Source organism: Erythrolamprus reginae, chromosome 12, assembly GCF_031021105.1.
Source record: "Erythrolamprus reginae isolate rEryReg1 chromosome 12, rEryReg1.hap1, whole genome shotgun sequence".
Classification (NCBI taxonomy): Eukaryota; Metazoa; Chordata; class Lepidosauria; order Squamata; family Dipsadidae; genus Erythrolamprus; species Erythrolamprus reginae.
Genome location: NC_091961.1, coordinates 1,743,065 through 1,767,263, shown reverse-complemented (window position 1 = coordinate 1,767,263; position 24,199 = coordinate 1,743,065). Strand labels below are relative to the sequence as shown.

The 24,199-nt window shown below is 42.9% G+C and overlaps 1 protein-coding gene across 5 annotated transcripts in view; it reads left to right on the top strand.

Moving 5' to 3' along the window:
* Nucleotides 1-24,199, top strand: part of GPAT2 (glycerol-3-phosphate acyltransferase 2, mitochondrial) — a 46,763-nt gene that overhangs the window by 6,769 nt on the left and 15,795 nt on the right. For all 5 annotated transcript variants that reach the window (XM_070765227.1, XM_070765228.1, XM_070765229.1 and 2 more), the window contains exons 3-12: nt 3,395-3,508; nt 5,401-5,474; nt 9,941-10,051; nt 15,916-16,050; nt 16,480-16,579; nt 18,887-19,023; nt 19,842-19,941; nt 20,603-20,812; nt 21,353-21,463; nt 23,185-23,270. In XM_070765227.1, coding sequence (XP_070621328.1) covers nt 3,395-3,508; nt 5,401-5,474; nt 9,941-10,051; nt 15,916-16,050; nt 16,480-16,579; nt 18,887-19,023; nt 19,842-19,941; nt 20,603-20,812; nt 21,353-21,463; nt 23,185-23,270 — 1,178 coding nt within the window. The remainder of the gene's footprint in view (nt 1-3,394; nt 3,509-5,400; nt 5,475-9,940; nt 10,052-15,915; nt 16,051-16,479; nt 16,580-18,886; nt 19,024-19,841; nt 19,942-20,602; nt 20,813-21,352; nt 21,464-23,184; nt 23,271-24,199) is intronic.

Below are 24,199 nucleotides of genomic sequence, written 5' to 3'. Positions count from 1 at the left end.
TACCCAACATTATGGTGTCCTGCCTGGAGGGTCTTGCTTTGTACCCCATGGACCATGTGGGTGTCTGCGAATACCTGACTTATGACCCTTTTTCACACTTATGACCATTGTAAGCACCCGCGTGATTAAGGGGGGACGTTTGCCCAGGTTCGCCAGGTGCACCAGTTGCAGCCCTATCTGGACCGGGACTCACTGCTCACAGTCACTCATGCCCTCATCACCTCGAGGTTCGACTTCTGTAATGCTCTCTACATGGGGCTACCTTTGAAAAGTGTTCGGAAACTTCAGATCATGCAGAATGCAGCTGTGAGAGCAGTCATGGGCTTTCCTAAATATGCCCATGTCACACCAACACTCCGCAGTCTGCATTGGTTGCCGATCAGTTTCCGGTTACAATTCAAAGTGTTGGCTATGATCTATAAAGCCCTTCATGGCATCGGACCAGAATATCTCCGAGACCGCCTTCTGCTGCACAAATCCCAGCGATCGATCAGGTCCAACAGAGTCGGCCTTCTCCGGGTCCCGTCAACTAAACAATGTCGGTTGGCGGGCCCCAGGGGAAGAGCCTTCTCTGTGGCAGCCCCGACTCTCTGGAACCAGCTCCCCCCAGAGATTAGAACTGCCCCTACTCTCGCTTCCTTCCGTAAACTCCTCAAAACCCACCTTTGTCGTCAGGCATGGGGGAATTGAGATGTCTCCCCCAGGCCTATATAATTTATGTATGGTATGTTTGTAGGTATGTTTGTTTATAAATGGGGTTTTTTAACTATTTTAAATTATATATTATTAGATTTGTTATGAACTGTTTTTATCATATTGTGAGCCGCCCCGAGTCCACGGAAAGGGGCGGCATACAAATAAACAAACAAACAATAAATAAATAAATAAATAAATAAATAAATAATAAGTGATCGAAATTCAGACGCTTGGCAAATGATTGACCTTTATGACGATTGCAATGTCCTGGGAAACACTGTGATACAGGATGGAAGTACAAGCAAAGCCAGATTCACTTAACGACCAGGTTTCCAGCTTAGCGACCGCAGAGACCCACTTGGCAAATGTGGCAAGAAAAGACGTATAATGAGACCAAATTTGGGGCATAAGTCAAGGTCTGCTTGTACTTCCATCCTGTATAACAGTGTTTCCCAACCGTGGCAACTTGAAGATGTTTGGACTTCAACTCCCAGAATTCCCCAGCCAGCAAATGCTGGCTGGGGAATTCTGGGAGTTGAAGTCCAGATATCTTCAAGTTGTCAAGGTTGGAAACACTGCTGTATAAGTGTATTCACTGTTATGAATGTATCACTGTCTGGTGAAGCACAAACAGGTGTATTTGTTTGATGCATCTTCATTCCATACCTTGCTCCAATTTTTGTAAACTCCTCTCTAAATCTTTAGTTCTCCTTATCAAATCTCCAGCTCTCCTTAATTGCCAAGGAAGGTCCAATAAAAATTAACATAAGTACCTAACAACCTAAGGATATAATCCCCCTTTCCATTTAATCTGACTCCCCCTCTCCCTTCTCTAAAGAATTAAAGGCTGAAAACAAATTAGAAATAATAACCCCTTATTTACCTATTCAAAAATAGAAATGTAAATACTGTAAACTAATCCACCCCACTGTTAAAAACGATTTCCAAGAGAAACAATCCAGTTCAAATAACCCTCTAGCATTACCCAGGATAGCAACTTTAACCACAATCAAATAAACAAATAAACACTTGATAAAAAATAATAGTTTGGGAAAGTTGGTACAAATGGCTCAAACAGGAAAAATACATTAAAAAAACCGAATGGAAAAGTAAAATTAGACACTTCTTCCTTTCTTACCCAAATGTAATGAAAATATAGAAACACTGCACCATAAACCGATGGAACATAAAACCCCTAAAAACGAACTTGTACCTTCCTTGTAAATACCCAAAATGAATACGAATATAGTATACAGCAGTGTTTCCCAACCTTGGCAACTTGAAGATATCTGGACTTCAACTCCCAGAATTCCCCAGCCAGCATCCGCTGGCTGGGGAATTCTGGGAGTTGAAGTCCAGATATCTTCAGGTTGCCAAGGTTGGGAAACACTGGTATACAGAACTAAAGGAAATAATCACACAATTCCACATACTAGACATAAATACCGAACATCAGGTCGCTCGATAGTGATAGTCAACAATATGGTTGGCAACTTATGTCTTTACTAATGAAAATGAATGTTTTATATGCTGATTTCTCTTTCTATTTTTCCTCTTTCCTTTTTTTCTTTCTACGTTTTGTTTGTTTTGACTGTTTTTATATGTAGAAATTTAATAAAGATTTTTTAAATATACAGTATTCCCTCGATTTTCGCGGGTTCAAACTTCGCGAATAGCCTATACCACGGTTTTTCCAAAAATATTAATTAAAAAATACTTCACGGTTTTTTTCCCTATACCACAGGTTTTTCCCACCTGATGACGTCATATGTCATCGCCAAACTAATAATTTTTGCAAATAAATAACAAAAAAAATAATTATTCTTAATAAATAATTATGTTTATAAATATCAGGATCACTAAGTGTCTTATTCAATGGTGAATACCAGTAACAATGGTGAGTAAATGGTTGTTAAGGGAATGGGAAATGTTAATTTAAGGGTTTAAAGTGTTAAGTGATGGTTTGTGATACGGTCCATAGGCAAAACTGGTGTATTTACTTCCGCATCTCTACTTCGCGGAAATTCGACCTTCGCGGGCGGTCTCGGAACGCATCCCCCGCGGAAATCGAGGGAACACTGTATATATATATATATATATATATATATATATATATATATATATATATATATGTTAAATGTTTTTAGCTGGAATTTTAAAATTAAGGGAGACTAGAATAGATCCATTTCGGCCTTATTAGGCCTCATCAGCTAGCCACACCCTTTCTTTACTGGGATTCGCTCTGGGAAGCTTCTGCATTGTAAAGCAGAGAGCTAGCAATTAGACCCATCAGATCTGAATCCTCCCAGCTCTGTACCAGGGAGGGGGTATATGTTTTTCTTATGTCGGATCACCCTGGTATATTTTTAAGGAACGTCACAGCTCCTTTTTTTTGCCTCTAGGCCCAACCCAGGGCCACTGCAAGGCAGTAATATATTTATAGCCGACAAACTATATTTTGTATGTGTTAAATGTTTTTAGCTGGAATTTTAAAATTAAGGGAGACTAGAATAGATCCATTTCGGCAAAACCCGAACTCAGAACAATCTACATACATATACCCGTGAAAATTTACGAAAACAAATATATATATATATATATATATATATATATATATATATATATATATATATATATATCGTTTGTCAATTTTGTTATTTCTATGTGACTAATGAAAAGGTGTTGGATTCTTCTTCAGAGGCAAACCGTAGCCATGGACTCGGGGTTCAACCTGGACAGTGTCAGACCATTTTGGGGCAAATACCGTTCGTTTGTCGGGCGCTGCTGCCAAAAATGCACCTCCAAAAGCTGGGTAAGGAATGGATGGAATTGATGGACGGGTAAAGAAAGGCTTTGCTTGATTCTATCAAAAATCGATTCTTTTAGTTCAGCGTTGTGTTCTCCTTGTATTGGTTCCCACGCTGCTGACGAGTCAATTTGGAAAGAAGTCGGTTTTCTTGAATTCTTGTTGCTTCCTTTTTTTTTTTTTTTCTTCATTTCCTTTAGAATTGGGAAGGTGGGGTTAACACAAGACAACACTGGTCTCTTTTGGGGGAGTGGGTGGGCGCCTGTAAATTTATTTTTATATAACGTCCTTGAATTTATTTTATAACATTGAAAGCCTTGCCCCCTAAACAATCTGGGCCTTTATTTTATCCACCTTGGGAGGCTGAGTCAACCTTGAGCCAGGAAGGAAGGAGGGTAGGTAGGTAGGTAGGGAAGAAGGAGGAAAGGAAGGAATGAAGGAGGGAGGGAGGGAGGTATAGAGGAAGGAGGAGGGAAGGAAGGAAGGAGGAGGGAAAGAAGGAAGGAAGGAGGGTAGGTAGGTAGGTAGGGAAGAAGGAGGAAAGGAAGGAATGAAGGAGGGAGGGAGGGAGGTATAGAGGAAGGAGGAGGGAGGGAAGGAAAGAAGGAAGGAAGGAGGAAGGTGGGTAGGTAGGTAGGGAAGAAGGAGGAAAGGAAGGAATGAAGGAGGGAGGGAGGGAGGTATAGAGGAAGGAGGAGGGAGGGAAGGAAAGAAGGAAGGAAAGAGGGTAGGTAGGTAGGTAGGGAAGAAGGAGGAAAGGAAGGAATGAAGGAGGGAGGGAGGGAGGTATAGAGGAAGGAGGAGGGAGGGAAGGAAAGAAGGAAGGAAGGAGGAAGGTGGGTAGGTAGGTAGGGAAGAAGGAGGAAAGGAAGGAATGAAGGAGGGAGGGATGGAGGAAGGAGGAGGGAGGGAAAGAAAGAAGGAAGGGAGGAAGGAGGAGGGAAGGAAGGAAGGAGAAAAAGAGGAAGGTGGGTAGTAGGTAGGTAGGGAAGAAGGAGGAAAGGAAGGAAGGGGAAGGAAGGAAGGTAGGTAGGTAGGTAGGGAAGAAGGAGGAAAGGAAGGAATGAAGGAGGGAGGGAGGTATAGAGGAAGGAGGAGGGAGGGAAGGAAGGAAGGAGGGAAAGAAGGAATGAAGGAGGAAGGTGGGTAGGTAGGTAGGGAAGAAGGAGGAAAGGAAGGAATGAAGGAGGGAGGGATGGAGGAAGGAGGAGGGAGAGAAAGAAGGGAGGAAGGAGGGAGGGAGGAGGGAAGGAAGGAGAAAAAGGAAGGTGGGTAGGTAGGGAAGAAGGAGGAAAGGAAGGAATGAAGGAGGGAGGGATGGAGGAAGGAGGAGGGAGGGAAAGAAAGAAGGGAGGAAGGAGGGAGGAAGGAGGAGGGAAGGAAGGAAGGAGAAAAAGAGGAAGGTGGGTAGGTAGGTAGGGAAGAAGGAGGAAAGGAAGAAAGGGGAAGGAAGGAAGGAAGGAAGGAAGGACCCTTAGACTTATATGCTGCTTCACTGTGCTTTCCAGCCCTGTCTAAGCGGTTTACAGACTCAGCCTCTGGCCCCCAACAATCTGGGTCCTCATCTTCCCCACCTCGGAAGGATGGAAGGCTGAGTCAACCTTGAGCCGGTGGTGAGATTTGAACTGCCAAATTGCCGGCAGCCAGCAGAAGTACGGTCCTTTGTTCTTGCCGTGTGTTGTTTGCCTCTCTTGTAGCTGAGAGAACAGAGGAGACTCTTAACCAGGGGTCCCCCAAACTTGACAACTTTGAAGACTTGTGGACTTCCAACGCTAGGGAATTCTGGGAGTTGAAGTCCACAAGTCTTCAAAGTTGACATGTTTGAGGACCTCTGCTCTTGATTTTGGAGGCCAGAAGCTGCTGTCTTTAAATTGTGTCCTTTTTTTTTTGACCTTCAGGGATCTTTCTTTGACAGGCACCTGGCCTCCATGGGATTTTGTAATGTGATCAAGGTAACAGAAAAAAACACCAGGTGAGTTGAGGAGAGGAGAGGTGGGCTGGCATTCGGTTCCTAAAGGTGGTTAACCTTGCAAAGTGGTCTGTCTTAACTTCTAATCATGTCACCTGCCTAAAAAAGAGGAAAGGGGAAAGGAAAGAGAGGGAGAGAAAGGAAGGAAGGAAAGAAAGAGAAAGGAAGGAAGTAAATGAAGGAAGGAAAGAAAGGAAGGAAGGAAGGAGGGAAAGAAAGGAAGAAAGAAAGAAAGAAAGAGAAAGGAAGGAAAGAAAGAAAGAAAGAGGAAGGAAGGAAGGAAAGAAAGAAAGAGAAAGAAAGAAGGAAAGAAAGGAAGGAAGGAAGGAAGGAGAGAAAAAAAGGAAGGAAGGAAAGAAAGAAAGAGAAAGAAAGGAAGAAGGAAAGAAAGACAGAAAGGAAGGAAGGAGGGAGGGAAAAAAGGAAGGAAGGAAGAAAGGAAGGAGGGAAAGGAAGGAAGGAAAGAAGGTAACAAAGAAAGAAAGAAAGAGGAAGGAAAGAAAGAAAGAAAGAGAAAGGAAGGAAAGAACGAGAAAGAAAAAGAAAGAGAAAGAAAGAAAGAAATAGGAAGGAAAGAAAGAAAGAAAGAGAAAGGAAGGAAGGAAAGAAAGAAAGAGAAAGAAAGAAAAAGAGGAAAGAAAGAAAGAAGAAAGAAAGAAAGAAAGAAAGGGAAAAGCAACTCAAAACAGTAACAAAAAAGAGGAATCATCCATCCATCCATCCATCATCTCTTGCCCACTTCTACTTTGATTACTATGCCTTAAAATAATGAGAAGAAAATGGAAAGGTGAATCAAAACAATAAGAATAAAGATCATCTACCCATCAACCACTTAAATCGAAGCCAGCCGTGGGCAGCAGCTGCCAAAAAAGCCAACACAGTTCTAGGCTGCATCAACAGAGGGAGAGAATCAAGATCACGTGAAGGGTTAATACTACTTTATAAGGCCTTGGAAAAGCCACACTTCGAATACAGCATCCAGTTTTGGTTGGCATGATGCAAAAAGGATGTGGAGACTCTAGAAAGAGTGCAGAGAAGAGCCACAAAGAGGATTAGGGGACCGGAGGCTAAAACAGATGAAGAACGGTTGCAGGAACTGGACGTGGCTAGTTGAATGAAAAGAAGAACCAGGGGAGACAGGATAGCAGTCTTCCAACATCCCAGGGGTTGACCCAAAGAAGAGAGTCAACCTATTCTCCAAAGCACCTGAGAGTAGGACAAGAAGCAATGGGTGGAAACTAAACAAGGAGAGAAGCAACTTTAGAACTAAGGAGAAATTTCCTGACAGTTAGAACAATTAACCAGTGGAACAGCTGGCCTCCAGAAGTTGTGAGTGCTCCAACACTGGAAGTTTTAAAGAAGATGTTGGATAACTAAGCTGAACCAGCTAGCGGTACCTGAACAGACTTCTAAATGGATCACAAGCTTCCTAACAAACAGGAAGCAGCAGGTGAAGGGAGGCAAAGCCACATCAGATACCTGTACAATTAGCATAGGGGCCCCCTAGGCTGTGTACTCTCTCCACTTCTCTTCTCTCTGCATATCAAGGGCTGCACCTCAAACAAGCCACCTGCTAAACTACTGAAGTTCACCAAGGGCACAAACAGGGATTGGACTCATTCGAGACAACAATGAATCCACACACGGACAGGAGGTTGAATAACTAACCTTGTGGTGCAACCAGAACAATCGGGAACGGAATACATACAAAACTGTAGAAATGGTGATAGACTTTAGGAGAAACCTGCCCATACATCCACCTCTTACAATACTAGACAACACATTATCAACAGTAGACCTTCAAATTTCTAGGTTCTACCACATCTCAAGAGCTAACATCAAAAACGTCATTCTATTCTGTTCTATTCTATTCTATGCTATTCTGTTCTGTTCTATTCTGTTCTGTTCTGTTCTACTCAACTCTACCTATTATTATAGTATAGTCCTTATTCTGTTCTGTTCTAATTTTCTCCTATTCAATTCTATTCTATTATAATTTTCTCCTATTCAATTCTATTCTATCCTACCCATATATTCTAGTCGAGTCCTTATTCTATTCTATTCTATTCTATACCCATTATTCTAGTCTAGTCTTCATTCTATTCTATCCTATCCTATTCTATTCTAATTTTCTCCTATTCTATTCTATTCTACCCATTATTCTAGGCAAGCCCTCATTCTATTCTATTCTTTTCTATTCTAATTTTCTCCTATTCTATTCTATTCTACCCATTATTCTAGGCAAGCCCTCATTCTATTCTATTCTATAATTATTCTAGTCTAGTCTTCATTCTATTCTATCCTATCCTATTCTATTCTCATTTTCTCCTATTCTATTCTATTCTACCCATTATTCTAGGCAAGCCCTCATTCTATTCTATTCTTTTCTATTCTAATTTTCTCCTATTCTATTCTATTCTACCCATTATTCTAGTCGAGTCCTCATTCTATTCTATTCTGCTCTACTCAACTCTACCTATTATTGTAGTCTAGTCCTTATTCTATTCTATTCTACCCATTATTCTAGTCTAATCCTCATTCTTTCTATTCTATTCTTAAAATGCAGAACACAGTAAATTATAGCTGCTTTTCCTTGCCAGAAAATTCACACTGCCTTGTTCCAGATATGTCACAGAAAGCTGATGTACACTCTAATGCAATGGGAATCGGTTATCCAGATCCAACCTTACACAATCTGGCTGATGCAAAGAAAAGGCTGGGATCCCAAAATCCAAGGATGCCAAGTTAGATCCGGAAGGACCTGAGTGGAAGCCGCCCCCCCCCCCCCCCAAAAAATTTTTTTTAAAATATTTGCTTTGGTCTCCATCAAATCTTTTCTTTCCTCCCTGCCGCGAAAAAAAACACTGAACACTTCGGGGATTTCAGCATTTCAAAGAACCTCATGAAGTGCAATTAAAGTAATTAGGAATCGGGCTAATGAGAATAAAGTCTTTAATCCTGGCTCAGTTTCTAGGAGGGAGAAAGCTTTGTTATTCACACGCGTGTATTAATTCAAAGGAGATGGGAGACGGAGTGGGAATAGAGGGGGGGGGGGGACCCAAGAAAAATCGAAAGCCACGGAGAGAGTCAAGCGATTTAAATCAAGCGCAGCCGTCTTAGAAAGAAACACACACACACACACACCGATATTCTCATCAACAGCAGATTAATAGAGAGGATATAATTCTGGGCACCCCACTGATAGAGGCAGGGTAGGAAGGATGGTTAGCGCTCATCTAGAGCAGTGTTTCCCAACCTTGGCGACTTGAAGATATTTGGACTTCAACTCCCAGAATTCCCTGGGGACTTCTGGGAGTTGAAGTCCAGATATATTTCAAGTGGCCAAGGTTGGGAAACATTGCTCTAGAGGGCCCCTTTGGGTGAAAAATGGCTCGTACAACCGCTTGCTTCCCTCTTGCCCCCTAGTTGCTTTGGGGAAAATGCAAACTATATAAAATTGAACGGGTCCAAAGACGGGCTACAAGAATGGTGGAAGGTCTTAAGCATCAAACTGATCAGGAAAGACTTCATGAACTCCATCTGTAGAGTCTGGAGGACAGAAGGAAAAGGGGGGACATGATCGAAACATTTAAATATGTTCAAGGGTTAAATAAGGTTCCAGGAGGGAAGTGTCTTTCATAGGAAAGTGCACACAAGAACAAGGGGACACAATCTGAGGTTAATTGGGGAAAAGAGTTTAGTTTCCTCGGACGAAGAAGAAGGTGGCTGTGACTCGGCAGAGGAGGGCTTGGCAGTAGATTCTTGGAACAAACTCCCAGCAGACGTGGTTGGTAAATCCACACTTGTCCTTCTTTTCTCTAGACTAGCCATACCCAACAACAACAATAACCACAACAACAGAGTTGGAAGGGACCTTTTAGGTCCTCTAGTCCAACCTCCTGCTTAGGCAGGAAACCCTACACTACTTCAGACAGATGGTTATCCAACATCTTCTTAAAAATTTCCAATGTTGGAGCATTCACAACTTCTGGAGGCAGGCTGTTCCACTGATTAATTGTTCTAACTGTCAGGAAATTTCTCCTTAGTTCTAAGTTGCTTCTCTCCTTGTTTAGTTTCCACCCATTGCTTCTTGTCCACAGTTGTCCCACCTTCTTCTTCGTCCGAGGAAACTAAACTCTGCACTGACTCTGTCGGCAATAACACAGGCCTGTGACATATTGAAGTTTCCTCTGCATCCACCTCCACATTCCTTGGGGCAGGAGCCGGGCCAGAGCCAACCACAACAGCAGCCAGCTGGTCTTTGGGGGTGCTGGAGCACTGGAAAACGCCCCCCAAAATGACCCAAAGTAGCCAAAACACAGGCATGTGCCCAACAGCTAATCTTTGGGTTTCAGGTGCGGGCACATGCATGTGTGTTCCAGTTTGAGCACTTGGTGCCAAAAAGGTTCGTCATGACTGACATGGGTCCTCCTTGCTGTTCCTAACCTGGTGTGGTTCTTTGGTTTCAGGTACAGAGGTTGGCTCGTCCGGCGGCTGTGTCACTTCCTGACTGTCTGTGAATGGGGGATTTCGGCTGACATGCCCCCCGATCTCCAGGAAAAGCTCTTTCGCTCCCAAAGGTACTACAATGGGGTGGAGACCATGTTTATTTATTAAAGTTTATTTAAAAAATATTTATTAAAGGCGGACGAAAGTTGGGCAATGACATATGACGTCATCGGGCAGGAAAAACCGTGGTCTAGGGAGGAAAAAACCACGAAGTTTTTTTAATTAATATTTTTTAAAAACTGTGGTATAAACTTTTTGCGAAGTTCGAACCCGTGAAAATAGAGGGAACACTGTATATCTAATGGTATATATATATGGCCCTGGGTTGGGCCGAGAGGCAAATAAGGAGCTGTGATGTTCCTTCAATACACCAGGGTGATTCGACACAAAAATATGTAACCCTTCCCTGGTGCAGAGCTGAAGGGATTAGATACTGTAGCCTAGAGAATAATTCTCTGCCTTACAAGGCAAAGGTTGCAGGTTCAAGTCCCAGTGGGTATGGCTAGCTGATGAGGCCAAAATAAGGCCGAAATAGATCTATCCTAGTCTCACTTAATTTTCAAATTCAGCAAAAAACATGTGACATATATATAATGTTCATATATATGAACATTATATATGTCTCCTTTTGCAAAAAAGAGTTATATATATATATATATATATATATATATATATATGTGTGTGTGTGTGTGTGTGTGTGTGTGTGTGTGTGTGTGTGTGTCACATGTTTAAGCTGAATTTGAAAATTAAGGGAGACTAGGATAGATCTATTTCGGCCTTATTTTGGCCTCATCAGCTAGCCATACCCACTGGGACTTGAACCTGCAACCTTTGCCTTGTAAGGCAGAGAATTATCCTCTAGGCTACAGTATCCAATCCCTTCAGCTCTGTACCAGGGAAGGGTTACATTTTTGTGTCGAATCACCCTGGTATATTGAAGGAACATCACAGCTCCTTTTTTGCCTCTCGGCCCAACCCAGGGCCATGTCCAAGGCAGTTAATTTTATTGATAGCCGACAATTCTATCTGTATGTGTCACATGTTTAAGCTGAATTTGAAAATTAAGGGAGACTAGGATAGATCTATTTCGGCCTTATTTTGGCCTCATCAGCTAGCCATACCCACTGGGTATATATATATATATATATATATATATATTCCTATATAATGGTCTATATAATATATAATATATATATTAGAATATTATGTTTTTTTCTTTTTGCAAAGGTGCATTTGCTATGTATTTATATTATATTATATTATATTATATTATATTATATTATATTACTTACTTACTTACTTATTAGATTTGTATGCTGCCCCTCTCTGTAGACTCGGGGCGGCTAACAACAACAATGAAACAACATGTAACAAATCTAATATTTAAAATAATTTTAAAAACCCTTATTTAAAATAACCCAAACATACACACAAGCATACCATGCATAAATTGTATAGGCCTAGGGGGAAGGGAATATCTCAGTCCCCCCATGTATGACGACAAAGGTGGGTTTTAAGGAGCTTACGAAAGGCGAGGACGGTGGGGGCAATTCTGATCTCTGGGGGGAGTTGGTTCCAGAGGGTCGGGGCCGCCACAGAGAAGGCTCTTCCCCTGGTATGGTTGGTTTTCTGTCGAAATGACCCTGGTATTCCCAAAGGGGAGGAATATATATATGTGTGTGTTTGAAACATTATCTATTTCTATATAATGGTGCCTTTGGCAAAGAGCCTCAGTTTATCATCTGTGCTTCTTGAACCTCTGTCCCAGCCTACGATAGTGAGGTTTTGCAGGCTGGCTGTGGCAAACCAGGCTTTGTAAAGTTTGCTAAAATCCCTTGGCGATTAGCAACGTCTTGACGAGCGGCACGGAAGATGGCGGCGTGTCCCTTGTGAACGGTTAATGCGCCGCGGGAAGCGGGAGTGTGCCATTTCGAGCAAAATGTCATTGTGAATTGCGTAGATTTTTTACAGAGTAATGACTAATGCAAGATAGGTGGGGAGGGGTTTAAAAAAACAAAGGGCTTTAAAAATGCATGTTATGGAAACCGCCGGGCCAAAAAGACTTAAGAAGGAAAGGCAGAGACTTAAAAGCAGACCCTACACTGGAGCAGGGGTAGAAATGCACCCCCACCCCCAGAAATAATCACACTAGTGCTCCTTGATGTCCTTATATTGGGATGAACCTATGGTCATATGCCAAAGTCCCACACTCCTTGCTTACTGGCAAAACAGGGGCTTCTTTTCTGCTGTAATTCTGGCAATTACCGTATTTTTCAGAGTATAAGATGCACCTTTTAGAAACATAGAAGCATAGAAGATTGACGGCAGAAAAAGACCCCCTGCTCCATCTCGTCTTCCCTTATACTATTTCCTGTATTTTATCTTAGGGTGGATCTATGTTTATCCCAGGCATGTTTGAATTCAGTGACTGTGGATTGACCAACCACGTCTGCGGGAAGTTTGTTCCAAGGATCTACTACTCTTTCAGTCGAATAATATTTTCTCACATTGCTTCTGATCTTTCCCCCAACTAACTTCAGATTGTGTCCCCTTGTTCTTCTGTTCGATTTCCTATTAAAAACACTTCCCTCCTGAACTCTTTAACATATTTAAATGTTTCGATCGTGTCCCCCCTTTCCCTTCTGTCCTCCAGACTATACAGATTGAGTTCATGAAGTCTTTCCTGATACGTTTTATGCTTAAGACCTTCCACCATTCTTGTAGCCCGTCTTTGGACCTGTTCAATTCACCTCTTTTTGTAGGTGAGGTCTCCAGAACTGAGCACAGTGTTATTCCAAATGGGGTCTCACCAGCACTCCATACAGCGGGATCACAATCTCCCTCTTCCTGCTTGTGATACCTCTAGCTATGCAGCCAAGCATCCTACTTGCTTTCTCCTACTGCCTGACCACAATGTTCACCCATTTAGAAATCACTACCCCTAAATCCTTCTCTTCTGAAGTTTTTGCTAACACAGAACTGCCAATACAATACTCAGATTGAGGATTCCTTTTCCCCAAGTGCATTATTTTACATTTGGAAACATTGAACTGCAGTTTTTCTTCCCTAAAAGAGGCTAAAAATTTGGGCGCATCATATACTCCCCCCCCCCCAGCCCTAACTGCCTTAACTTTTCTTCAGCCCTAACTAATTGCAACCAGGTGCTAGTGGTCCTCCCAGCTCTTACCTTGCAGGCTCTTCCATTGTTTCTCTCTGCAAATAATGTTTTCTAAGTCTTTGCAGGGTTTTTTTTCATTGCTCTGACTTGCTCCGAGTAAGTTTCTTTCCAGTCCTAACCAGGTGCTAACAATGTTCCCAGCTCTTACTGGCTTGCAACCTTTTTCACTGTTACTCTCTCCAAATAAGGGTTTTTTTCAGCCCTACCCAGGGGATAAAATGATGTGCTGAAACTGACCAGACTAAGCAAAACAAGTACCTGGCAGGCAGATTTTTTCCCTCTATTTTCCTTCCCCAAAACTAAAGTTCGTCTTATACTCTGGTGCGTCTTATACTCCGAAAAATACGGTACTGACCAAAAAACAGATTGGTGGCAGATGTGACCAGATTAGTGCCAGCAAACAATAATAAAGCATCTTTTTCTTTTCTTTTTTTAAACTTCTGTTAGCCTTGGCTTGGAATTATTTTACCTCCATAAAACCCAACTCCAGGTTTAAACAGACTCATTGCTAAAATGACATACTGTACATCTTAACCGAGTTATTGCAAAACCGAGTTTTGCAAAACCGTGCTTCTCTTGGGGACAAACCTTGGGGGGGAGAAATGTTTTTGTTTGTTGGTTGGCTTTTTTAAAATATATATATATATTTTCCAACATCCTGAATGACTCCAGCAAATTGAAAAGAATTCTGTGATGTAATTCCCCCCCCCCAAGTGCAAGAGGGTTTTTTTTAAAACCACAAATATTTCATGTGTTTTTAAAATTGCAGTGCTGGGGGTTCTTAGCCTTTGGAACCCCTTGTGTAAAGAAAAAAAAAGGTCAAGGAAAATATCTTTCTATCCGACCTTCCTGTTCAAAAGAGGCTGCAGGAAATTTGAAAGAGCAAAACCAGAAACCTACGGAGTGCGTCATATTTTCACAAGGGATTCTGTCGTTCCGTTTAACGCATTCGTTTCGCCTAATTTCTATGGCAAAATGTCATACCCAGCCTGTCTTTCGTTTTTTTGAACTTTTTATCCTTTTTCTTTTTATGATCAAAATCTGGCTGTGGGAAATTCTGATTTGCTTCGTAGCTTGGACTGGAGACCACTAGGAAATATAGTGCCAGTTAAAGAAACATAGAAGATTGACGGCAGAAAAAGACCTCCTGGTCCATCTAGTCTGCCCTTCTACTCTTTCCTGTCTTTTATCTTAGGATGGATCTATGTTTATCCCAGGCATGTTTAAATTCAGTCACTGTGGATTTACCCACCACATCTGTTGGAGGTTTGTTCCAAGCATCTGCTACTCTTTCAGTCAAATAATATTTTCTCACGTTGCTTCTGATCTTTTCCCCCAACCAACCTTACATTGTGGCCGCTTGTTCTTGGGTTCACTTTCCTATGAAAAACACTTCCCTCCTGAACCTTATTTAACCTTTTAAAATATTTAAATGTTTCTATCATGTCCCCCCTTTCCCTTCGGTCCTCCAGACTCTACAGTTCATGAAGTCTTTCCTGATACGTTTTATGCTGAAGACCTTCCACCGTTTTCGCAGCCCGTCTTTGGGCCCGTTGACTTATATCCATATCTTTGGAAGAAAAGAAATCATCGAATTCCTTGCGATGACAATTTATTTTATTTTATTTATTTTATTAATTAGATTTGTATGCCGCCCCTCTCCGAGGACTCGGAGCGGCTCACAACAAAAACAATACAAATCCAATACTAAAACATTGGGACCAGCAACTCGGTCATTAAGTAAATCAATGGCTAAGTGAAGCTTAGCAGAGTTTTACAACCTGCCTTTGGCTCTTCTTTGCTTTACGGAGTAGGGAAGGTGCCAGGATGGGTTGCAAAGTCAATTTTCTCATCACGTTCCTGAATGCCTTGCACCCTCCTATTGTCTCTCCTATATCTTCTCTTCTATCCCTATATCTTTTCTTCTATTCTCTCACTGATATATTTTATTCCTATATTTTCTCTTCTATTCTTTCTTTGATATATTTTATTTATTTATTTTGTCCAATACACAATGAGGGTTTTAGTGGGTATATATCTATATACACATAGTAAAATACATGATGAAGGTTATAGAGGATATACTCATAGTAAAATATATCTAAAAATGAATAGAAAAGAAGGTATAGTAATAGAACGTATCAATGAAAGAATAGAAGAAGAGATATAGGAATAGAAGAAAGGTATAGGAGATATAGGAGAGCAATAGGACAGGGGATGGAAGGCACTCTAGGGCACTTGTACTCGCCCCTTACTGACCTCTTAGGAAACTGGAGAGGTCAACCGTAGGTAACCTAAGGGTAAAGTGTTGGGGGTTTGGGGATGACACTATGGAGTCCGGTAATGAGTTCCACGCTTCGACAACTCGGTTACTGAAGTATATCCTCTATAACAGGGGTGGGCAATTAATTTTGCCATAGGGCCGCATGAGAAATTGGGATGGTTTTAGAGCACTGGACTAATATAATTAACTCAGTTCTACCCAATACTGTATATTATTGGGTAGAACTGAGTTAATTATATTAAAATTATAAATTATATTATATATTATATATTTATTACATATTATATATTATATATATTATTATATATTATATCTTGAACACCTGGTTCTTATTGGGCTGGTCAGAGACAGAGGGCAGGCCACATCCGGCCCTCGGGCTGCATCTTGTCCAGGTCTGCTCTATAACCTTCATTGTATATTGGACTAAAGAAATAAAAATAAAATGTTGTCTCTGTTTCCTTCCTTCCTTCCAGAGTGCAAGCAGTGGTGTCCTCCGAAGGCTCCGGGGCTGCCCCAGGGACCAGCGTGTGCTCTCCGGCAGAGTGGATGAAGGAGATCCAGGGGGTTCTCTGCCAGATCCAAGCCTCCCTCTCTCCTTCCCTCTTGAGGTGGGTGAGGACCCAGCTTGGCTCCCCAGGTGGGGCATTGCGGGGCTTCAACCGCAGTGCTTGCAGGCCTTTAAAGGGAATTTATTCTTGAAGCGAGATGGGTGGCCAAAAAAAAAAAGTTTAAGGACATGAAAACAAACAAATAAATGACGTCTATCTGCAATCACTGGTCTGCAGGCAAACTTTTACGAACTGTAAGATTAAAGTTGTGCAAACTTTGGCCCTGGACTGACTAGGTTACTGCAAGTTTTATTACAATTATGTTGGGGTGGCTTGAACTGCGATGGCGATAATGGGTGAAAAACAGAGCCGATGACCCATGGAGCATGTTGCTCAAGCCCTCTTGGGAAGCTGCTCATAAGCTTGCCCCGAATGGCTGAGCGGAGAAAGTGCTCCTTCTCTGGCCCTTCACATCTTGTCTTCCTTTAGGTTCTGTCACTGGGTTCTGCTCAAATTCCTGACCCGGATATTCCTCAAAGTGATCGTCCACAAAGGGCAACTGGAGATGGTGCACAAGGCAGGAGAGGTGGTAAGGGAGCAGCACTTCTTGAACTCTTTACAAAACTTCAGTAAGGCCACATTGGGAAAGCTGCATGTGATTGAAACCTAGAAGATTGATGGCAGAAAAAGACCTCCTGGTCCATCTAGTCTGCCCTTACACTATTTCCTGTATTTCATCTTAGGATGGATCTATGTTTATCCCAGGCATGTTTCAATTCAGTCACTGTGGATTTATCTACCACGTCTGCTGGAAGTTTGTTCCAAGCATTTACTACTCTTTCAGTAAAATAATATTTTATCACGTTGCTTCTGATCTTTCCCCCAACTCACCTCAGATTGTGCCCCCTTGTTCTTGGGTTCACTTTCCTATTAAAAACACTTCCCTCCTGAACCTTATTTAACTTTTTAAGATATTTAAATGTTTCGATCATGTCCCCCCTTTTTCCTTCTGTCCTCCAGACTATACAGATTGAGTTCATGAAGTCTTTCCTGGTCAGTTTTATGCTTAAGACCTTCCACCATTTTTGTCGCCCGTCTTTGGACCCGTTCAATTTTGTCAATATCTTTTTGTAGGTGAGGTCTCCAGAACTGAACACAATATTCCAAATGTGGTCTCACCAGCGCTCTAAGGGGATCACAATCTCCCTCTTCCTGCTTGTGATACTTCTAGCTATGCAGCCAAGCATCCTACTTGCTTTCCCTACCGTCTGACCACACTGTTCACCCATTTGGAGATTGTCAGAAATCACGTCCCCTTAAATCCTTCTCTTCTGAAGTTTTGCTAACACAGAACTGCCAATACAATACTCAGATTGAGGATTCCTTTTCCCCAAGTGCATTATTTTACATTTGGAAACTTAAACTACAAAACAATGCACTTGGGGGAAAGGAATCCTCAATCTGAGTATTGTATTGGCAGTTCTGTGTTAGCAAAAACTTCCGAAGAGAAGGATTTAGGGGTTGTGATTTCTGTTGACTCAGGACATGGCATACTCTGTTACAATATGTAAAGCAAACCAGCAATGTATGTTTAAAAGGTTTAGTACATTGTTGCTTTAAGAGTTGGTGAGGCAGTGAGCCACTAGAGGGAGCCAGCAGCATCTCTCTTGGGGGAGAACTGTTACAAGAACTACCGTGTGTAGTAAGAACTGTGTGTTCTCATTTTGGTTTGTATATGTATATGTATTGATAAGATTGATTGATGTATTTGTGAAGGACCAGGATTGTTACTGATTATGATATTTGATAAATATCTAAAACCTATGAAGAACGGTTGCAGGAACTGGGCATGGCTAGTTTAATGAAAAGAAGGACCAGGGGAGACATGATAGCAGCCTTCCAATATCTCAGGGGTTGCCACAAAGAAGAAGGAGTCAAACTATTCTCCAAAGCCCCTGAGGGTAGAACAAGAAGCAATGGGTGGAAACTAAACAAGGAGAGAAGCAACTTAGAACTAAGGAGGAATTTCCTGACAGTCAGAAAAATTAATCAGTGGAACAGCCTGCCTCCAGAAGTTGTGAATGCTCCAACACTGGAAGTTTTTAAGCAGATGTTGGATAACCCTCTGTCTGAAGTAGTGTAGGGTTTCCTGCCTAAGCAGGGGGTTGGACTAGAAGACCTCCAAGGTCCCTTCCAACTCTGTTGTTGTTGTTGGATATGGCTAGTCTAGAGAAAAGAAGGACAAGGGGTGACAATGTGTTAATATCATGTTGTTAATATTCCAGCTATTTTGTTTTGTTTTGTTTTGTTAGTTGGTTGGTTGGTTGGTTGGTTGGTTGGTTGGTTGGTTGGTTGGTTGGTTAGTTAGTTAGTTAGTTAGTTAGTTAGTTAGTTAGTTAGTTAGTCCGTCCAATACACAATGAGGGTTTTAGTGGGTATATATCTATATACACATAGTAAAATACATGATGAAGGTTATAGAGGAGATACTCACAGTAAAATATATCTAAGAAATAACAGAAAAGAAGATAAAGTAATAGAACATATCAATGAAAGAATAGAAGAAGAGCTATAGGAATAGAAGAAAGGTATAGGAGATATAGGAGAGCAATAGGACAGGGGACGGAAGGCACTCTAGGGCGCTTGTACTCGCCCCTTACTGACCTCTTAGGAATCTGGAGAGGTCAACCGTAGATAATCTAAGGTTAAAGTGTTGGGGGTTTGGGGAGGACACTATGGAGTCTGGTAATGAGTTCCACGCTTCGACAACTCGGTTACTGAGGTCAATTTTTTTTACAGTCAAGTTTGGAGCGGTTAATATTAAGTTTAAATCTGTTGTGTGCTCTTGTGTTGTTGTTGCTGGGACTTTATCTCTCTGTTTTTCCCCTACCACCAGGCTGATACTCCAGTGGTTTTCCTTTCAACTCACAAGTCACACCTGGATGGACTGTGGCTCCCGCTCCTTTTGGTCTCCCAGGGTGTAGCCATGCCCCGAGTGGCCTGGGAGAACAGAACCTTCACTCCCACCTACAGGTAGAGTCAGCATCCTGGAAAAGACTTTAATCTTTCTTTAAAATCAATTTTTATTACATTACTGTAAATCCTAAGGGATGTGTTATTTTCACGCAGAGGAACTTATACAGTACTAATGGTGTATTAGCAGCACTTTTAACATTTAGAGAAGTTGAACCTTTGAAGACGGAGGAAAAGGAAGAGGTTTATATTAGTGTTAACTCTGATTTGAAATAATCCATATCCAAGTGCATCTTGTTTAAATGTTACATCTAAAGCTACAGATAGCCTTTGTAAACAACCACAAATTATATCAAAATAATTGTTGTACAACAAAGGGGAATTTTTTTTGGTCTTAAGCTGAATAATTAACAATAAAGCCTCCACTCTCTTGTTATTTTTTCTTGCTTGTGCATGATAAAAAGAAAAAAAATAAACAAAATAAACAATGGTATATTAATTTGACATGCAAGTAGGTTATAAGTTGTTCTCCAGAATTCTCACAAAACTCAGAATAGTATCTATCTATCTATCTATCTATCTATCTATCTATCTATCTATCTATCTATCTATCTATCTATCTATCTATCATGTGCATCTATCTACCTACCTACCTACCTACCTACCTATCTTTTTCCCATCTATCTATCTATCTATCTATCTATCTATCTATCTATCTATCTATCTATCTATCTATCTATCTTAGTTATTTAGTAATAATAGTAATAATAATAATAATAATAATAATAATAATAATAATAATAATAATTTTTGAAGAAAATCAGCAGCCCCAGATTTCCTCAGAGTGAACTAACACCTTTCTTCTCTTCTTGACCCAGGGCCCTGCTGGCTTCCCTGGGAGGGGTCTTCCTGCCCCCGGGAATGGGGCAGAGGGGGAACGTCGGGGATGGCGCCCTGGCCAGAGCTGTGGTGGCTTCCGTGAGTGGGATGCTTGATCTTTGGGGGTCAAGGAAGTGCTGGAGTCTTCGGGGCTGGGGGTGCCTGGGGAGGCTGCAGGAGGGGCCCAGCGAGGGCGTTGCAAAGGGGAGAGGGCTGCCTGGAGAGTGTGGAAGGGACTTCGAATGTTTGGCTGGAGTCTCGTGAACGTAACCGCTTCTCCTTCGTTAATCCCTGGATTAAGTTGGCTACTCCACTGTGTGCTTTTTCAGATCGGACAAGGGCAGGTTGAACAGACCATTGGAAAGAGGTAGGGGGAGGGAAGGTTAGGGAAGGGAAAAGAAGGGAAAGGAAAAGAAAGATAGAAGGGAGGGAGGGAGGAGGGAAGGAAGGAAGGAAAAAAGGGAAAGAAAGAAAGGAAAGAAAGAAGAAAAAGAAAAGAGAAGAAAAGGAAAGAAAAGAAAAGAGAAAGAAGAGAAAGACAGGAAGGAAGAAGAAAACGAAAGAAGAAAAAGAGAAGAGAAAAAGAAGGAAGGAAAAAGAAAGAGAAAGAAAAAAGAATGAAAAGGGAGACAGGGACGCAGAGAGAGAGAGGGAAAGATACACAGGGAGAGAGAGAGAGAGAGATAACAACCAGATGACTGCAAGGAATCTAAATTGTTCCATCCCCCCCCCCCCCCCCTGTCTTCTCTCACACACACAGTATGTTGAACAACTCCTCCTGAGCAAGCAACCCCTGCTGATCTTCTTGGAAGAGGTCTTTTCTGGGTCCCAGCAACTCTCCTCCTCCAGTAGAGCCTGGCTGAGCTTGGTGCTCAATGCTTATAACACCGGGGCCGTCTCAGATGTCCTGATAGTCCCCGTTGGCATCTCCTACGAAATAATTCCTGGCTTCGTTCACAGCGGGAAGGAGGTAAGAACAGCTGTGCCCAAAAGGCCCTGAAAAAGTCAAGCCAAACAACCTGGAATTAAGGAGAAACTTCCTAACGGGGAGGACAATTAACCAGGGGAACTGCTTGCCACCAGAGGTTGTGGGTGCTCCAACAGTGGACAGCCATGTGTCCAGAATGATTGAGCAGGGGCTTGGATTAGAAGACCTTCAAGGTCCCTTCCAGCTCTGTTCTGATCGATTGAAAGGGCTTTTCTGGTTTAAACAAATGGGGGCTGTTGCAAGGAAACATTGGCGGGAAGGATCCAAGAATCCACCTCAAGGGAATTTGGAGTCAGATCAGAGTAGGGGCCACTTATGTACATGATTCCAGGAGTTTTGCATCTGTAAGAAAAGGGCCTTCAGTGAAACAGGAGCCGATCTAAATGGAAAACCCAATGTTGAAGCTTGAGAATATATTTAGATTTTGGACGTTCTACTTCCCCTCCCCACCTGAAAAGAACTCTGTTCCAACTGCCAGTTGACCGCAACTGACGTCTACACTGCTTCTTCTGTTTTTTCCAGAGCCCCACGCAGCCTCTTGGTCTGTGGGCCACTGTGCGGGCACTTTGCAAAGCTGCTCAGCGCGGACGGAGCTGCGCCCGGATTGACCTTGGACAGCCCTTCTCTCTGCAGGTACCGTGCTTTCCCAAAAATAAGACGATCCCCCCCCCCCCCTTATACACGCAAATAAGCCCTGGCCTGATTTTTAAGAGTGTGCCCAATATAAGACCTACCCCCAAAATAAGCCCTAATGAATGGGGGCTGGGCATGGCCAGCACAACAACGGAACAGTCAGAAACGCCGTTGCGGTGGCGGAAACGGAGCACATAGCTTCGTTCCATTGCCCCGGGTAATGCACGCGCAACCGGAGCAATTCCGGTAAAAAAAGTACCATTTTTCTTTGCTTCCGCGCATAGCGGTAATTTTTGCTGCCGGAAGGACGTCCGCGCGCAAGATTTCGGCAGCTGCACAGGCACAGAAGCCGGAATCTCGCTGCGGTGATTAGAGCTCCAGGTGGCAAAAGCCGCCTGCCGGAGCTCTGGCCACGCGCCTGCTCTCTCGTGCCGCAGGGGAAAGAGATGCCTGCAGCGCAGGACAGCACAGAGCAGGCCGCGTGGCCAGAGCTCAGGGCCACCATGCTCTCAGCGCCCCTGCAGGAGGTCAGCAGAGCAAGGTAAGAGCCGGGCGAGCCACTTGCCGCACGGCGTGGTGGGCATCGTCATGACAGAGCGGGCAGTAGGGGGAGGTGCCACGAGAGGCACGGGGGGCGAACAGCGGTGAGCGGGCAGCAGTGTGGCAGAGCGGTCGGGGGGAGTGGTGGTGGGAACCACCGCAAGAGGCGCATGGGGGCGAACGGCGGTGGGCAGCAGCAAGCAGCCACTTACCTTGTTTTTGCCTATTTCCGGGTAGAAGTGAAAAAAATCGGAAATCTCGCACGCATGGGTCCTTGTGCTACATCCGTCTTCTGTGCATGTGCAGAAGCTGAAACCCATGCGCATGCAGGGAGCGGGGGCGCACTCCTGTCCCATTCCGGTACGGCCAGGAATTAGATTAGATTAGATTTATTGGATTTATATGCCGCCCCTCTCCGCAAACTCGGGGCGGCTCACAACAATAATAAAAAACAGTACATAATAACAAATCCAATGCCCACCAATCTAATTACAATTTAAAATTAGTAATTTCATAAAACAATCCCAATATATATAAAAAACAGGCACACAGTCAATCAATCAACAAAACAGCATGGGCAAGGGGGAGGTGTTTTAGTTCCCCCATGCTTGACGGCAGAGGTGGGTCTTAAGGAGTTTACGAAAGGCAAGGAGGGTGGGGGCAATCCTAATCTCAGGGGGGAGCTGGTTCCAGAGGGTCGGGGCCCCCACAGAGAAGGCTCTTCCCCTGGGTCCCGCCAGACGGCATTGTTTAGTCGACGGGACCCGAAGAAGGCCAACTCTGTAGGACCTAACCGGTCGCTGGGATTCGTGCAGCAGGAGGCGGTCCCGAAGATATTCTGGTCCGATGCCATGAAGGGCTTTATAGGTCATAACCAACACTTTGAATTGGAATGGTAGCCCGCCCCTGGTCACAAGTGTGAGAACTTAAGTGTGTGTCTGCTTCAGACGCTGTTGCAATCGAAATTTCAGAGTCGCAGAGTTGTCGGGGGCCATGGGGGTCTCCAACCTTGGCCGCTTTGTGGACTTTGCTGGCTGAGGAACGATGGGGGTGGAAGTCCACGAGTCTTAAAGTTGCCAAGGCTGGAGACCCCGGCTCTGCAAGGAAGCCGTTCCAGGGATCGATTGTTCTCGCTGGCTGTCGAGATTTTTCCCACCGGATTCTCTCTTCTTCCGTCCTAGGAGTTTGTGACCAACAGGTGCTTCAGGCAGAACGGCTCTCGGAAGCCCTTGAGCGAAATGCTCTTGCCCGAAGTTCTCGACGGGTGGTAAGTCGATGCAAAAGCCACAGTGGCTGACCGGCCCATTGGGATGGAAGAATGCTGGCTGGGGAATTCTGGGAGTTATTATTATAGAATAGAATAGAACAGAATCTTATTGGCCAAGTGTGATTGGACACACAAGGAATTTGTCTTGGTGCAGATGCTCTCAGCGTACATAAAATAAAATATACATTTGTCAAGAATCATGTGGTACAACACTTAATGATTGTCATAGGGGTCAAATAAGCCATGAAGAAGCAATATTAATAAAAATCTTAGGATATAAGCAACAAGTTACAGTCATACAGCCAACATGGGAGGAAATGGGTGAAAGGAATGATGAGAAAAACTAGTAGAATAGAAGTGCAGATTTAGTAGAAAGTCTGACAGTGTTGAGGGAATTATTTGTTTAGTAGAGTGATGGCGTTCGGGAAAAAACTGTCCTTGTGTCTAGTTGTCTTGGTGTGCAGTGCTCTGTAGCGACGTTTTGATTATTATAATTATTATAATTATAATTATTATTATTATAATTATTATTATAATTATTATTATTTATTAGATTTGTATGCCGCCCCTCTCCGAAGACTCGGGGCGGCTCACAACAATAAAAACAATATTATAGCAAAACAAATCTAATATTAAAAGAAGCATATAAAACCCTATCATATATTTAAAAACCAAACAGCACATTCATACCAAACATGAAACAAAATATAAAGAAGCCTGGGGGAAAAGGTGTCTCAACTCCCCCATGCCTGGCGGTATAAGTGAGTCCTGAGTAGTTGAAGTCCAGATATCTTCAAGTTGCCAAGGTTGGGAAGCACTGGTCTAAGGAATGCTGGTTAGGTCAAGTTTTGTTGCCTTTCCCGGACATATGTTTAGCTCCGAAGAGAAAAAAAAACAACCTCCTTCTCCCTTGCTCTTTTAAAATCTGT